The 17840-nt window shown below is 38.2% G+C and overlaps 1 protein-coding gene across 2 annotated transcripts in view; it reads left to right on the forward strand.

Moving 5' to 3' along the window:
- The window catches only part of mast2 (microtubule associated serine/threonine kinase 2), a 108124-nt gene that overhangs the window by 77487 nt on the left and 12797 nt on the right, over positions 1-17840 (forward strand). For both annotated transcript variants that reach the window (XM_079460784.1, XM_079460785.1), the window contains 7 exons: positions 2384-2475; positions 7275-7350; positions 8183-8203; positions 9902-9980; positions 10341-10495; positions 15000-15075; positions 15419-15628. In XM_079460784.1, the coding sequence (XP_079316910.1) occupies positions 2384-2475; positions 7275-7350; positions 8183-8203; positions 9902-9980; positions 10341-10495; positions 15000-15075; positions 15419-15628 (709 nt within the window). The remainder of the gene's footprint in view (positions 1-2383; positions 2476-7274; positions 7351-8182; positions 8204-9901; positions 9981-10340; positions 10496-14999; positions 15076-15418; positions 15629-17840) is intronic.

The following is a 17840-nucleotide window of genomic DNA, read 5'->3' on the forward strand; positions in this document are numbered from 1 at the left end:
CACACGCACAAAATGTAATCTGTTAAAGTACTTACCATCGTAGCATCCATATAGATACATCTGCACCAGAACATTGATAATAAATAAATGTCTATCTTCATAAACAAATTTCTAAATTAACATATTCTAGCAAAATTTACATCATACAGATCATCCCAATACAAATCCAGCTCATTTAAATTAGTCCAAATAAAGCTTAATAAACGCAAACTCTAATCAACCGGACGAAAATGTCTACAAGCAGGTTTGCTCACAAATGGAATAGACATTTCTCTGTGTTTTGAAGTTGGAAGGGAAGCAATTCTATTACCCAATTACTGTAAATATGGGATAACTTTCTTTTCACACCCATGAACCCTCCACAGCTGCTCACGTTATTAACATGTAAATTGTATTTGGCCTTTTTGATGCAATGTGCCCCCTTCTAGTTTTCTGACGAAGGAATGTTGGTTTAATGAGAATGTGTAGCTCAACAACAGTGCACCTCCTGGAATTGACCTTGTTTTCTTTATTGTTAATTCCTGTCAACATCCACCAATACTACATTCCTTTGGAGAGGGAATCACAAGAGTATATGACTGTCATGGCAGTAATAAAAAGCCCATGCTGTACTGTTCTTAAGAATGACTCCTTGTCTAATGTTAGCTTGTGTTCCGCTGTGTGAAGGTTTCATGACAGCATTGGCAGGTTGTGGGTGTTTGAAACAAACGTATGAGGAACCACTAACAGGTTTGTGTACCTGCCACATTGGAAGGCTGAACAGTATGTCAGTCTGAATTGGTTAGCATGGAGTAAAACAACCATTCTTGAGTAAAAGCTACATGTGTGGAAAGAGACTAAAAATACAGTAACCCATGAGAAAGATATTCAGTAAGGGAATAAGTTACCCAAAAATAAAAAAATACTCTGTGGCTTCTGTGGAAAACAGCAAAGAAATATTTTGAGAAATGCCACCATTGTTTATGCCTTTAAAGACTCAGTAAAATGAACGCTGTTCTATTATTTTGATAATTTTGGTCACATAATTATAACACTCAACACAATTTTTATAGAAGCCCAGTTTTATTGGGCCATTGGAGACTTGTTCATATTGCAGATGTACTTGCTAATTACTGCTAACACAGACAAACTGCTCAATGAGATCCCATTGCAGTTAGAGCTTGGTTGTAGAAAGCAAATAGATCCATATCCCTCTTTGTGAATAGATGCGTGTTATGACTTGGCATATAATATAACATCTCATAACTAACCTGGCCAGTCGTGAGAGATGAGATGAGAAACTATTATAATGTATGTTCTTTGGTCGTTCTGTCACTTTATGAGATGAACAAGCCTAATCTTAGTGAATCTCTTTTTCCTGATATAAGTTGTGCGTTTTTACTTTGATCCTCGATCGTAACTATTTTAAGCACCTTCTGGTCAGTATGCACATACTAGACAATAGCGAAACATGCTCAAAACTTCCTTCAGCTGACATCCTTCTCCAAAGAATGTGTCGTTTTAAGCCAGCACCAAAAGTAATCTTTTCTTATCAGCTGCTTCAGATGAAAGGCCTATCTTTAAGTATTAATGTGCCAACGTTAGCTTGCTTCCTCCATCTTCCACTCTCTTTTTCTCTTCAACCCTCCTGCTGGGACTTGTTTCTGAACCTCCATTACACACACTGAGTGATGGCTGGGCTGGAAAACGGTGCAAGTCTTCAATGCAGTACTTATTCTTGTATGCACTGAGCTCCTCTGGTGAAATCATCCAGAAGATACTGATGACTTTTAATGTTGTCGTGACCACTGCCTTTCACTGTCAGCTCTCCATAACATTCAAAGCTAGTCTTGTCACTGCGCAGCAGTTTGTTAGTGTGTGTGTGTCAATATTCGGTTTTCAATTAAATCAAACAGCACTCGTCCTTTACTTCCATGCTGCTCTACCTGTTACCGCTTGAAAGCTTATTCTAGAACCGGTTCTAGAATAAGTCAGCAATGGAGCGTTAGGCGAGATTGTTGTAGCTTGAGGTCTCAAGGTTCGTGTGAGCTGTAGGTGGCCATTTTCGCCCTGTCAGCCCTAGCTGTAAGATTTTCACATTTAAGCCAGAGACAGAGGACAGATATTACTGTGCTCATTCAGCCTCGTAAAACGAGGCCGGTTTGTGTGACCTGAATAGGAAAGTGACAGTCCAGACTACACTGGCATTTATAGGTAGAGTATATGTCTGTACTGCACAGCTGTTGGTACATTGTAATCTTTCTGAATGGGCATGCTGTCCAATTTAATACTGTGTATTATAGTATATTTTATATTTGGTTTAATCTACCAAAAAATCCCCTGTGTTTATTGTGTGTGACATTTGATGATACTGAATTATATGTTTGGATGTTCTCTTGTACAGCTGTCGGACCAGCAACAGGAAGAGCTTGATAGTGACATCCAGCACCTCACCCACTTTGCCTCGCCCCCATTCACCACTGCACGGACACCCAGGTAAAAACTGTCTCTCTTTCACTTTCTCTCCATCTCTTGCTCTTCTTCAGCCCTTTTGAACTGCCTACATAGACATTTTTAGGATCAATGGGTACTCTGCCAAAGTAGAATCTGTTCCAATGCCAGACAGCAACATTTGCAGATAGCCTGTTTGTTCTGCTGCCTTTATTTTTTGTTACCCTGTTTTTACTATCAATTACTAAAATGTATGGTTGCATCAGCCGTGGTGTTAACATGCAAAAATGTATGCATACAGATTTGAAGAAAATGTGAATCTACAACTGGGTAGTTGACAAATATACCCCACATCCTATGGTGTGACGACAAACATTTAGAAAAAACAACAAGTAGATATATCTTTATTATGCTGCTTTCTATTTTAAAACACATAAATATTAATAATATAAAAAACGCCGCAGGACACATGGTACGGTTTATTTGTCAACTACCCAAGTTTGAATAAAACGTAATGTAATAAAAAAATGTAAATAATAAAAATTATTCTTTTATATAAAGTATATATATATATATATATATAATATTTCTTATTTTGTTGTTCTGTATACATTTTTATACAGGAATGTGGGTAAACAAACAGTTCTGGGGCACCATTGACTACTATCGTAGTTTTCTTCCTACCATGTCAGTAGTGCCCCAGAATACAAAAATCCATTTGTAAAGGTTTGGAACACTTTGAAGGTGAGGAAATGATGACAACGTTTTCATTTCTGAGTCAACTAGTTTTAGATAGGAAGCTCACCCAAAATCTTCCTATTCTCTGTGACGGCTGTTCACATAATATTTAAAACTCATGTCTCCATGGCAACCCTTAAACCGCATTTGGCAATAGAGAAACTTTTTTGTGATAGGTAGTTCTCATCTAATTCACTGGCATTACGAATGGATTGACAGCTGACATTTACTAATGCAATTTCTCTGTGTGCCTCCTTAGGGATTTGCAGATTTGTACTTTCAATCTTCGAAATCTGTATCTGAAATGTTTCTTATTAACCTTTACCAATGAGGCATTATCAAATCCATGTCATAGACATACACACACAAACTATGTTGTGTAGTCTAGAAGTGTAGTTATAGTGCTTATATGAGGAAACACTAGTTTGATGTCTTCATGCAGATCAGTGATTCTCAGTTGTGCGTGGGGAGTGGTGTAAATATGAAAGTAAACATTCTTTGATTTGACAAAACTGCAAACGACAAAAGCATCAAAACGATTGCTGTACAGTTGGTATGTATCTGTGGATCAGTAAAATAACTTCAGTAACATTCCTCATGGATGGTTAAAAAGATATTTGCTAAGAAGTTACAGATCAAGTAAAAGAATTGGTACGAAAATAATATATGGGAAGTCAAAAGAAGCTACTGTTTTATCAATAACCATGTTAAAGCACATACAGAGTTTGCCAGAAACAATGACCCAGCTTTAGGAAAAACTGAATCGTGTGGTCATATGAAATAGAGATCAGCTCAAATTTAAGGTGATTATCCTGTAAAACAGCTGAAGACAAGTAGGATGGAAGTTGTTAAGAAACATGATCAAGTCATTCTTCAGTAGAATCTCATACAAAGCGAAGCCCAAATAAATAATTTGAACAATTGCAAAGGCCACATTTATATTGCAATGACTGATGAACAAGAAAATGTAAGTGGGAAATTACCCAGACAGAGCTCAGAGTTCCATTTCGAAGTATCACGTGACTAAATGAAACAAAGCCATAAGCACATCCCCCACAAATAATCAGTCCATAAAACACCTTGACATTATGTGGAGCTGTTAAATACACCAAAAAGTGTGTTCTTCTTTTTAATTACAAAAAAATTAGCATTGAACGTTTCTCCTAACACCATGTTCTAGTTTTTCTTTGTATTATTGTGTAATAAAAAATACCACAGAGATTTGTCATTCCATAAAATAAGACAGGTTGATAGTCTAATTACTTTGCAAAGCACTGCATATCACTGCAGTTGTCAGGCTAATGCTTTAATAAAACTAAAGCTTGTGCTAAAACTCTTAATGAAAGTGCTGCCTCGCCAGTGGGTGTGTCCCCCGTGTCACTTCCACCTTGCGCAAAAACGTAGCATGAAAGAGAAATGGAGAGATCAGCTGTCAGAGCCAGAAGCCTTTGACAGCCCTATACTTTTTGTGTGTGCGTGTAGAGAGAGAGATTAAGATGACGACTAAATGTGTTTTTAATAATGCTCCGTGTGTGAGCGTGCATAAAGCCCACTGCTCATTCTCACCGTCTGGTATACTTGGCTGCATTGATGTCCGTTCATCAATAGTAGTCACTGCTTTAATGGATTAAACCGTCGGTTTGTGCGCACAGAGTGGTCATGAATAACAGCTACTCGGTTAGAGCGCACAGACATTTTCGGATAAAGAACACATCCATGACATGTCTATTACCAGCATTGCAGTTACTTGTAACCACTGCTTTATATTCAGTTTGCAATATAAATTCAGTTGTACAATTTAACGTCTTGTGTGTTCTTGAGGTGTTCTTACTGTAAGTGATTTTGGTGATGCTGCATTAAGGGGTTGATATCTGTGAAAGTTACATGTTTGTTTTTAAATAACAAATCTAAAAGGGAACATTAAATGAACCTTCATTCGAGGCAAAACAAAGCCATTAGGAGCATTTTAATGTGACTGCCAACAGAAGCAGCAGAAGCTAAATGATTTCAAACTCAGATAAACCAAATCAACAGGGGGTTTTTACTGCCACACTACACTGAATGCAGTCTGTTTCCGGAAGCCGTTTGCCAGGGTACGACACCAACATCAACACAAATAAATACCGAAGTTCTGTGTGGGCTGTCATTGAACTGTAGACAAAATGAGCACGGAAAGAATCTGGTTTAGTGAGTATTAATGCTAATGTGGTACTGCGGCTTCTATAAGAAGTGAAGACTGATCGTAGTAAATCCAAATCCATCCCTTTCCTGTATGTACAATACTTAAAAATCACGTCAGATCTCCTCTAGGTTGCCCAATCTGCTTTGGAACGTGTCATTGCATATTTATAAGTTATTGCTTCACTGTTGATAGCATCATGGTGTTTTGATGCCATGCCATTTGTCCAAACACTTTTTGTCTGTTCCAGCCCTAAACTTACTCGTCCATCTTCTTTTCTCACATTCACAATGCAATCAAATAATTTCATTTTTTTACTGACGTGCATAAAAATAAACCTACCTGGGCAGTTCCATCGTGATATAACATAATACATAAAATAGCTGCATATAAAATAAATCTGGTTATAAAATATCTGCTGAACCTAAACTATATTATCAGACAAGTTCAAGTTCTTCAGATTTAAGATAAGTCATGCATTAAATTTAGGAATGTCTGTTCACGCTAGTCAAGTCGCATTTCACACAAATCCGCATTTAAAAGACTCCTGCTTAAAATAGAAAATTGGAATGTGTGGAAATGTGACATTCAATGTGATTTTTGCTGTTCACACTGTCATGCGAAAACACATCTGTGTCACATTCGGCTGTGCTGTGGGCATGTTATTCAACAGGGTGCTGATTTTCATTTTTCAGTTCCCCCGTCTCCGTAGCTGTGCACCATATAAGAGTCCCTGCATCTCTTCGGCAAACCCTTCATCCACAACACTTGTTTTGATGAAAAATAAGCAGGTGCCTTGCTGTGTAACACACTATCATGCCATCTGAGTTATCTCTCCTATGTTCCCCCAGCCACTCCGTGACAGAATTTTCCTCAACATGAATGCTTCTCCCTGACGGATCCACACTGTTCCGTGCTCCGGTCCAGCTGTGCGCAGCTGTTCCTACAGTCACTTCCTGACAATGAATTATGCTCTCATTAATATTTAAGGTTTGGCACGGGCCACTCGCCGAATGCATTAATGCATGATTAATACATGGGGGGATTGTTACCCGAGCCATACCACACAGTCCAGATAAGAGCCCCCCATTGCTCAAAATGACTGGGTTGATTGATGACGCCTGGATCTCCGCTTTTTAATTCACTAATGACTAGAAATTTGTTTTTTTTACAGTACAGTAGTAATGGTGCCCTTAATCTTTTAATAATAAGTAAAGTTTGTATAATTCTTTACATAATGCATCCTCAATTGTGGAGTAAAGAAGTACACCATGTGAAGAGGCCAGATTATGAAAGCTACTTTATTGCACTGAAGTCCTTATAATGAACGGGAGTTCTTAGAAATCCATTGAACATGAATTTGAGCTTGAGTTAATCAAAAAAAGATTTTTGGTTCATGGTCAGCAGGTTTTTAAATAATGTCATTATGCAATATAACTCTCTACTTGAGGGATGTTTGATAGAGGGGTCCGTCGCCTAGAGCACTTAAATAGGCTGTAAGTGCTTCGCTTTCCAAGCACTAATCTATTCTCAAAGAGATGCACAGGAGAGGAGTAAAAGCCTGTGATCAAAGTGTGTTTATCTCTGTACCTCTTTTCTCAATGAGCCTACCCAATAACCTTCTCTCCTTAAGGGTCCTAAAAGGGCTTTGATGAATAAAATAAAGGAAAAGATTGACTGAAGAGGAGGAGAGACCAGTTAGGGCAATTGTGTCTACTTATGATGGGCATAATGTATCTCTAATGTATTTCTCACTAAAGCAAGCAGCTTGTGTGTATTTAGCTCACACCGTCTTTGCCATCTTTGATCGTATGGGGCACAAAAATGATTGCCACTGAAGATTCTCACCTTTTAATAAATTACTTAATCTTATGTATTTAGCAGTTGTACGTTGTGTCCTAAGTTTCTCATTTTGGGTCTCTTTCAGGAAGCAGTCCATTAGACAGTCCACGCAATTTCTCACCAAACACTGCTGCCCACTTTTCCTTTGTGCCAGCTCGCAGGTGAGTGACATCACAGGTCAACGACCAGTTTTACATATGTAAAACTGAAATTGATGTCGTAGGCTTCTTGTGTGTTTTTTTTAGAATTTCACCTCATCAAATGTTATGGAAGAAATAAAAACAATTGTATTCCATTAGTGATCTAAAGTTTAAAGTATACAGTGCATTCATTGTTTAATTCAGCAAGTAAAACATGTCTCGCTCCTCTTGCAAGTATAATTCTTCATAGTTTGCTTCTCATCTGTTGGTTATTAAGCACCCTGCTATCAATTAATTTGTAGTATCCCATAATCCTTCACTGTGGCTATGAATAATGATACGGAGAATGTTAACGAGTGAATCTGAATTGGTAATTAAGCAGCAAAAGATGGTAATGCTTTAACAACTGGGAGAGAACACACAAAGCTGATGACCTCAGACTTAATGAAAGAGATTCATTTGAATGTCAGCAGTTGAGTCACGGTCGCTCACGGACCAACAGTGCCACCTAATGGACAAAGAGAAGTAGACTAATAAAGCAATCGGTACAACAGAAACCCAAAGTTGATCCAAAACTGCCATTAGTTAATACATTTTTTTATTCCAAAATTACATTTTCTAAAAATTAAGTATAGCATTGTGGGTGCACAGTAACTTTTAATGGCTCATCATTTCATGCACAAAACTAATATTGAATGGTTGTAATGGACGTGAGTTGCATCTTTGATGTGATGTGTGTTTGGACTGATTGATTTTGAGTAAAGTTCATAAAAATAAAAGAGGAAGAGATCTGTATTTTTACAAACACACACACAGCAGCATCCGTGTTAATGCTGTATTTTTTTCCATATAGCCATGGACACAGGGCTGACAGGTAATGATCACCCCGCTTTCTTTATCCCCTGTGTCTGCTTCCAGCATGGCTACCCATACCAGCATTTCCATTTCATTAGAGCTGTCAGTCAGATCTCAGACTTAATTTATGTACTAGGCCTATACATTTTTTATCAGACTGCAGCGTTCAGCTAGACGGTGTGCTTAAAAGCAAAATCAAATCTATACAAATCCAGCAGAAGGTTTGATCTGACAGACATCTGTGCTTGTGTGCATAAATAATTAAATTTACCTTTTCGGCACAGGGAGATTTAAACACACACGCTTCATTATATCTACATGTTTACTCGTTGAGCAAATGATTTGTGAAATATGCGATTTGCTAAATGATTCAAGTTTTTTTTCATCTGTATAATCGTGTATGCCTGTAAGAGCTTACAGTTGTTTTTTAAATGTCTGCCTGTGTTTGCTTATTGTAACACTACCAGTCAAAAGTTTAGGATCACTTGACAAAAATGTTTCTCATGATTTTAAAAATCTTTTAATCTGAAGGTTTATGTTTGAAATTTCTTTTGTAAATTGTGCCAACATATGGATTTCTGATCACACTTTATTTTAAGGTCCAATTCTCTCTAACAAACCAATAACTACGACTTTTGCCTCAATAAACTCCTAATTTGGTGCTTATTAATAGTTCGTATGATAGTTGTTAGGGTTAGGTATTGGGTAGAATTAGGGATGTAGAATATGGTCATGCAGAACATGTCCTTTATAAGTGCTGATAAACAGCCAATATTTTAATAATATGCATGCTTACAAGCAACTTGTTAGTCCTTATACTAACGTGTTACCAGATTTCTATTATTAGAAAACAATTTTTTTTAAACTATTTTGAAATTGATTTTTTTGGACCAAATAATAAATAAAATGCAGCAAGTATAGATGGAACTTCCTTAAATACTGTTGGGAAAGCTTCCCAGGTTGAGACCTCAAGATGCTGGATGATGAAATGCCAAGATTACGATTCAGCTTATTCTAGGCAAAGGGTGACTGGTTTGAAGATGATAAAATATAACATATAGTTCATCTATTTTGGATGCTTTTGGTTACATCATAATTCCCACAGTTACAATAGTGTTATTCCATGGCTTTGCTGAAGTTACCACTATTTTCAAATGTGAAAAAATATATAAATAAATAATAAGTTATCCTAAACTTTTGACCGGTAGTGTACAATCCTTTTAGAGATTTTCAATATTTTGCACATTGTATCATCTTGGCATAGGCCTTATGTTTTTTTGTGTGTGTGCTGTACAGGCAGCTTAGACATCATGATGTATGTTTACGTGTCTTATTGAACTGCACTGTTACATTTACATTTAGTCATTTTGAAGACGCTTTTATCCAAAGCGACTTACAAAGAGTTCAGGGAGCAATAAGCGATATGTCATGCAGGAGCAACTGTACGATAGGTGCTAATACAAAGATACTAGTTTCAACAAAAGCTAGACCACTACCTGTTGAGAGAAGAGAGAGGGTTAGTTTTATTTCTTTTTTTTCTGTTAAATCTCACACACACATCATCATTGTTCATCAATTTGCAGTTTGATACATTTTTTTGTCACTTTATGCTGTCTGATTTGATCAGTTTCATGATTCTGATTTGATCATTTGCTGTTTAGTCCTACTATAGTATTGTCATATAATATGACATTTTTTAAATCATCCTATACTTTAGGACGGACGGGCGTCGCTGGTCACTTGCCTCGCTTCCGTCCTCCGGGTATGGAACCAACACTCCCAGCTCAACAGTCTCGGTGAGTGTTCATGTGTGTGCTTTTCTGTTGTTGCATATGTTCTACCTGCCGTCCTTATCTGTTGTAAAAATCCCCAGATATATGCATCACTGCTAGTGTATTTGATCCCAAATCTTAACCTTGCCCAGAAGGTTTATCCTATTGACCCTGCAGTAGGATCAACTCTGGGTACATAGCAGTGAGCAGCTTCATATTGAGAATGTTTACTTAACTGCTATTACTTAAGTCTTTGAAACATTGAAAAAAACGTTAATATTATCAATTGAAAACACTCCATCAACGAAGGCATGTGATTGATAGTCAGGGCAACTTATGTAATGCCTTCTGTCCTTGTAATCCCTCCCTCTCTGCTTCTCACAGTCATCATGTTCATCTCAGGAGAAGCTGCACCAGTTGCCCTTCCAGCCCACCGCGGACGAGCTGCACTTCCTTACCAAACACTTCAGTTCAGAGAGCATCACGGATGAGGACGGGAGGAGATCTCCAGCCATGCGGCCCCGCTCCCGGAGTCTCAGGTGCGTGGCTGCACGCACATTCCCATTTCACAGCAATCAAAAGTTGTTCTTTAACAGAACATGAAGTTGCGAGCATGATGTCAGGTGGGCCCTTGGGCTCTCACTCACTCTTAAAGGCCAAATCTTCAGCTCTGACAGGAAGCTGCCGCACCCTATTCTCTTGACTCCCTCCACAAAGGTAGAAGACGTATTATTCGGCCGGTTTGCCCTTCACGTTGATGCTTCATCAACTCTTCTGCCATCGCAGTCTTTCTGGAATTCTCACGAAACCTGTCAGTAAAATGCCAGAGTCAAATGTTACTCCCCAAATTGAGTAAGAAATTTATTTTATTTTTGTGAATAAATATTTATTATTTATTTACAATGTTCATACAATATTGTAGGATTTGTGTTAGTCATAAGCAAATTATATACTAAATAATATATTGTCTTTATCCATTTTCTTTTTGAGAATAAAAATGTAGAGGGAAATGTAACACATGCCAAACATCTTATTGGTCGTATTCTTCATGGAAATTTTAACTCCCTATTAAATGTTCTTAATTATTTTCATATGTGGGAGAAATGTGACCCAGACGTGTTCTCGTGAGATTTACACATCTGTCTTTTTCTCTGTTAACCGTCAGCTTTATAACTCAAAAGAGTGTCTCGCTGAGGAACTCAATTATTTTGTTCTCAACCACTAGAGAATTGACTTGCCTCCCTTATAAGCTGCTTATCTGTAAACACAACTCTCTCTATCTCTGTTAAGATGACTCATTTAGGAAACGCTGGCCTTCCCTCCTTTAGTATCTAGACACTCTCAGTAGGGGTTCAGCGCTACAGATTTAGGTCCATAAATATTGGATGTGCAAAAGAGGGTTGCTCTTGCCACATTTTACAGATTAACGCCTCCCGAGATGATCTGTTTCTGCTGTAGATGGAAAAAGACGAATGAGAAGCTTGGACAGGGGCGGAGGTTTGATGGGGGGGAACTGTTGTCGGATCTCGTGCTGCTTAATTAGACATGAGGAAATGGAGCAGTTTTATGCTAATTTCGTGGTCTTGGATAGCAAACGTGCAGAGAGATTTGACAGAGCTGTTGCTTCATGCAGCGGACACAGAACGTTTTTCATCAATCTATTTCGTTCAGTATCTTTACTCGCTCAAACTCACACATGCATACGCATTAGCGCAAAATACAATGGTCATCATCCATCATCCACTTGTCACGTGATTTGGTAGCCGTAGCTGGAGATTAAAACATATTTAAATAAAAGCTCAATGCCGAAATATAACACATGCAGTCTGGATTCTATCCGGGTAACCAAGTCAAGGCTATTTTCTTGAAATTAACATGTCAGTGTTAATTAAAATATGTTAAGTCGGAATGTGTCTGAAATAAATAAGTGTTGGTGATCTCATACGATTGTGTGCACGTACTTGTGTGTTTGTGTTAGCGCAGACCACTCTGTCACGGCCAATTAACTAGCTGATTTCCCTGGTCTCCTGCTCCTCGGAGAGATTTAAAGGTCATTTCTGCGCTCAGTTGTGACACATTAACACACTCATCCCCTCCTCACTCTCTCTTTCTCTCCCATTGAAGCCCCTCCTTCTGTTTTTCCTTTGTTCTGTGTGATAGCATCCCTCTCGGTTTGTTTTGGTAAGGTTGGGCTTTTAGACACTTGAACATTACGTTTCCTGTTAGAGTCTTAAACATAACTAGAAAATCAGCTTTTAAAAAGTAGTTCCTTTGCTGATCTCACCACTTCATTGCTACTAGGAGGTTCTGGATGCTGGTTTAAGGGATACTACACTGGCTCAAGTGTAAAAAGCTCAATTTAAATTGTTATTATTTGACACTCCCATAGTGTAACGGCATAGCTGGGTAGATTACTTATGAATTGTAATCAGTTACTGATTAAAGATTACATGACAAAATGTGTAGTCAGTAACGTAATCTCTTTGATAAAAATGACCCGGGGTCAGCTGTGGCCTAATGGTTATAACGCTTGTGATCAGAAGGTTGCCGGTTCTAATCTCAGTGCCAGCAGGTCATGACTGAAGTGCCCTCGAGCAAGGCACCTTACCCCTGATTGCTCTGCAGTAATGTGCCACTGTATAAAACTACTTGTAAGTCGCTTTGGATAAAAGCGTCTGCCAAATGAATAAATGTAAATTTTTGATAATGTAATCTGACTACTTTCGGATTACTTTTAGATTACTTTTTACTTGAATTTATATGATGTAACATACATCATGTACTATTTTGACAGATACAACGAGGAAAAATATTCCATTCTTTATCACCATCACTTTAGTCTCAACATCTTTTTAAAGTTCAGTACAGACAAAATACTAACACTCATGACTTTACTGATAGTAACACTGAATCGTTTTGCCATGAGTTTCCTTGTACATTAAAGGGTTTCTATTAGGGGTGCGACAAGACCACAAGATCTCGCAGGATTAAAATGTGACAAGATTTCTCGTCAAGGTCTTGTTTGATGGTGAAATTAGTATTGAAGATGCCCCGCCACTTTTAAATCATATTATAATTCATTAAAATAGATGAAAAATTTACAGTCACGCTAAAATAACAAAATTCAAAAATTTATGTTTTGCGATTTCTTTTTTCCATACATTCATCATTGAGGATTGCTTAAAAATAGTGTCGAAATCTTGTTCTTGTGAACCCAATCTCGTGGGACAAGTGTCTCATCATGCCCCCTAGTGTCAATACTTCCAGCCATCAAATGCTGAGTACCGCTCTCTTTTGCATCCTGTGCGATTCCAAACCCCTCCCATCTCTGCCCAGAATAAGCTTGAAGAATCACAAACATATACAAGTATGTTTATTAGAAAAAAAATCGAAAAAATAAGAAATAAAAAATGAAATCACTGAACTTTACTTACTCTAAATACCAGCACTTGATTTTTGGAATCTGATTACGTAATCGAGATTACATGAAATCCGTTACTAGCCAGCTCCGTAACTGCATGTGAAAACAAGGTTTCAGTCACAACAGTTGGTCTGTAAATAAGGTATGTAACGTGACAGTCTTTACCATTTTTTATGTATTGTCGCTGTGAAGCGGAAACCTTGCAGTTTTATGTTTTGTATTTATACACTTACTAAAAAGTAGCGGTTTTAAAGTATCAACAGTAGATTTCTTTTTGTTTGAGGCATAGTTGTGCGAAGCAGGATTTTTGACCAATAAGATTTCATATTGGGCTGGCCTACCTGCCACACAAATAATTTTTTGGTTAGGGCAAAATTTTGCTTTTGTATTGATCAATACTGTAAAGCTTGTCACTTTATCACATTACATCTGGATAGGTGTTATATTGGATGTTGTTACCCATTTTGTCGTCTGGCAGGCAATTTTCTGAAAAAGCACAGCTCCTCAAACTTTTTATGTTGTCAGATTTTCTGTACATCTCTTTTTTTTTATCTGATTAATATACACAAACAATATATGTTTTCTTTCCTGTAGATAATACCAATGAATACTATCAAATAAGATCTCCTTAATGTTTCTGCACATAACATATCTACAACTTCAATGACATCTCAGTGTCTCAAAACTGTTGAGTAGAATCTTTGTCGAGGTCATCTCTCAAAAAGGCGATTTTGGAGGACGCAAAGACATATATTTACTTATTACCACTTCTGAATATGTGCCGGTATTGCGCCACATGAGTTTCTTTGCACAGACTAAATCCTTTATTTAATAAAAGTGCAGGACGCTCCAAGGCATTTTCTTTCTTTTATTTCGTCTGCTCTTTTGTCTCTCCTTCACTCAGCAGGAGAAATATTCTCAGTGTGATTGTTAATGCTGCTCCCTTCGGCTACGAATCAATCTCTGTCACAGTTAACCTTTCTTTACCGCACCTGTGTTGGTAATTTTTGATTGAAATGGCTCTCAAGTAGGTTAAAAATCTGACTAGAATTATTCTCCCCTGTCTCTTATTGTTATTGACACAACTGTAGATGAGCCAATTTGGTATGTGTGTGTGTTGGCACATTGCTAAACGGCACCCTGGAGGTTTACCAGATGTGCTATGGCGAGTGTGTGTATGTTCAATCAGTTGGGATAATAGGGAGCGCGAGGCTTCGATTGATGACTTATAGCATTACCTCATCCTCATGGTCACGTGACCAGTTTACCTTTACTAACACGATGACTCATACGGTCACAGCTGCATCTGTGATTTGGTTCCATGTATGAAATACTCCGAGACACAGAAACACTACACATGGTTTTGGTATTCCTTATGAAACATCTACATTATCACATTGGTATATAATTCTTCTTTGACATGAATGAGGTTAGATTGCAGTTATATTGTGCTTTGATGTTTTGACGTCTAGAAGGCGCAGGAACATTAAGGTTAAAATGAAATGATCTGTAGGCCTGACCTTCTTTAATATATATATAAAAATACATACTCTACATTTCAGAAAAGACCCTTTGCAATACCTGCAGTTGCTCATTCCATGTCTTTGTGTTTTGTTCTTCAGCCCCGGACGCTCACCCATATCCTTTGACCATGAGATCATCATGATGAACCATGTTTACAAGGAGCGTTTTCCCAAGGTGAGCTCAAAAACAACAGCTCCTGCAGTTAAATTGACTTTAAAGTGATCCTTGTTGTTCGATGCATATGAGACTTTAATCAAATTATTTAATATTTAAATAAAATATTAATTTAATGATTTAATATTTAATTGAATAAAATAAAATAATACAATTAGTGCAAAGAAATTAGTTCTTGACCTGGAAAAGTATTAAATGGTATTCAAAAAAGTTTCCATTCAAAACTATTTTGAGAAACTACTGTACTGTATATCCCTATCTTGCATTGGCCTTTGTAGACCTCAACTCATCCAGTCTTCCAAAATACATGTTAGAGTCCCTCTCTGTGTCCTCTTTCCCACAGGCTACTGCTCAAATGGAGGAACGTCTGGCTGAATTCATATCCTCCTCAGCTCCTGACAAAGTCATGCCTTTAGCCGACGGTGTCCTGAGCTTCATCCACCACCAGGTCATCGAACTGGCCAGGGACTGCCTGGATAAATCCCGCGAGGGTCTCATCACCTCCCGTTACTTCTACGAACTGCAGGAGAACCTTGAGAAACTGCACCAGGATGTGAGTACAAAGACCGTTGGCAAAAAAAAGAACCCTACTTAAATAACAATAGAAAATGTTGTGGATTTAATTGTTATTGTGGGAATTGTAGAGAATTGTATGGACACTTATTATGGTTTTTACTGGTATGTGACGGATTCTATTGGTGAGATTTTATATGGCAGATGGGAACCACAAGGCCACCATTTTATTCAATTGAAATAATGTCCAAAACACAGTGGTTTTAATGGTTCATAGTGGTGTTTTAATGGGAACCATTAGAGTTTCTTTGATGGTTTCTATTGTTTTTTCAAATCTATTGATTTGTATGCTGGTACAAAGCCAATTAAGTTTCTAAAAATGTTAATTATAAAAATGTGAAAGATATACACGTATACAATATAAAAATATATTTAAAACAAAATATTTTTAAAGTATTAATATTATATATATGAATATTTTTTATTACTAAGGTATGTGTTACTGTATGTGGATATATGTGGCATATGTAGGAATTAAATGGCATATTTTTGAGGATTGACTCTTTTGCCACACATGGCTTCACTGAGGTCCTTAATGTGGTTCTTTATAAAATTCCATATTCCGTCATAGCGGTTATGTCAGAGGTCATCTCTGGACAGCTGGACTTTGCACGTGCAGTTTCTTGACCCTTTTCTTCTTTTCCGTCGCGTCTGTGGTCACCTGTAACTCCTGCATTAGTCAGAATGTTGGACAGGTAGCTGATGTCTTAATTAGCTCAGTCACAGTACCCTATAGGCATGAGCCAGCGTTATGACTCCCAGAGGTCCTATTCCAAAACCTACAAATCTTGCGGGTGTTGCGTGTGTTGGAATGCACGAGTGTTTGTTGCGTACGGTCGGGAATGGGGGGTGCAGCTCCTTCCTGATTTTAATTTCACACCCCAGTAACCACTGCTGGTGACGGATGAGTATCCCAGACACCCAAGAGGAGGGTGCAGGGAGGGAGAGCGAGAGAGAGAGGCGGGGGCTGAGCTTGGAAGGAGGGATCAGGTCAGGATTTACCTGTTTTTGGTTGGTTGTCCCTAACCCTCCCATCGCTGTTGCCTGCCAGAATCGAAACCGTGCGAGGCGGCGTGATCTCATGCAATCGCTATCACGCAGCCGTCATACGTGCGTTGCACATACTTGGAATTCAGGCGAGTAGGGATGACATCATCCAGCCCGTGGTAATTGGGTGTTTCAGTTTGGGCTCTGATGGTGACAGGTGGTCCAGACGGGGAGTGCGGTATGATCGCATCTTCAGCAGGTGCGCTCAGAAAGCGTGCGTTTCAGAGTTCTGCATTTAACAGTTCCTCGCTCGGACACAGGATGTCCCGCGTTTCGTGGCAGAGGAGACTGGAGGAAGAACAGGTTCTACAGCACATTTTAGAGCGCCGGGAGCAGAGCACACTCAGAAACCATGAGGATCTAACAGTTGAGTTTCTCATTGTTTTCACTTTGCAGGGTTGTTTGGAGTCAAGTTCGTAGCCTGATAGATTTGTTGATATGTGGGCACACTGGTAGTGTTTTTTTTTCTGTTTTATTTCTGTAATTTATCGGATTTGAAAGGTGCTTATATACCAGATGTTTCATTATTTATCATATATAACTCTTAGAAAGGAAAAATTATTTAGTCATTTACTCGTATGCCATTCCAAACCTGTATGACTTTCTGAGACATATCCCGTTTTGAATGACATTTGGGTGAATAAATTATGACAGAATTTAAATTTTTTGGGTGAACCATCCCTTTAAGATTATACTGTTTTATGCTATAGAAAATTTCATTAAGCATATTGTTGCATCAGCTAGTATTTTTGTTTAGATTTCTTTCTTCCCTGGACTTCTCTGCTTTGTCCCATTTAATAGTTTTTAGATGTTTACCTGGATATTTGTCTTAAGGATAGACTGGTTGTACCTTTTTACAAACGACCAGTGTGTATCAATCAGTCTCCCATGGCTACATCATTAAAAACCCCAGGGGCAAATCTCAAGTCTGGGGTCACTTGAGTGACCTGTCACCATGGTGCCTGGTCCTCGAGGAAACCTTATTTGACCTCATGCGTCCAGGAAGAGTAGTGTGTCCTATATCCCATGATTTCCTCTCAAATCCATCCCCAGCTCTATTTCTCTCACAGAACCTCCCTCTGTCTGTGGTATATTTACTGAGTGCGGTGAGTCTTTATTAGCCTGTGTGTGCGGTTCACTGGCAG

Source organism: Barbatula barbatula, assembly GCF_947034865.1.
Source record: "Barbatula barbatula genome assembly, chromosome: 7".
Lineage (NCBI taxonomy): Eukaryota > Metazoa > Chordata > Actinopteri > Cypriniformes > Nemacheilidae > Barbatula > Barbatula barbatula.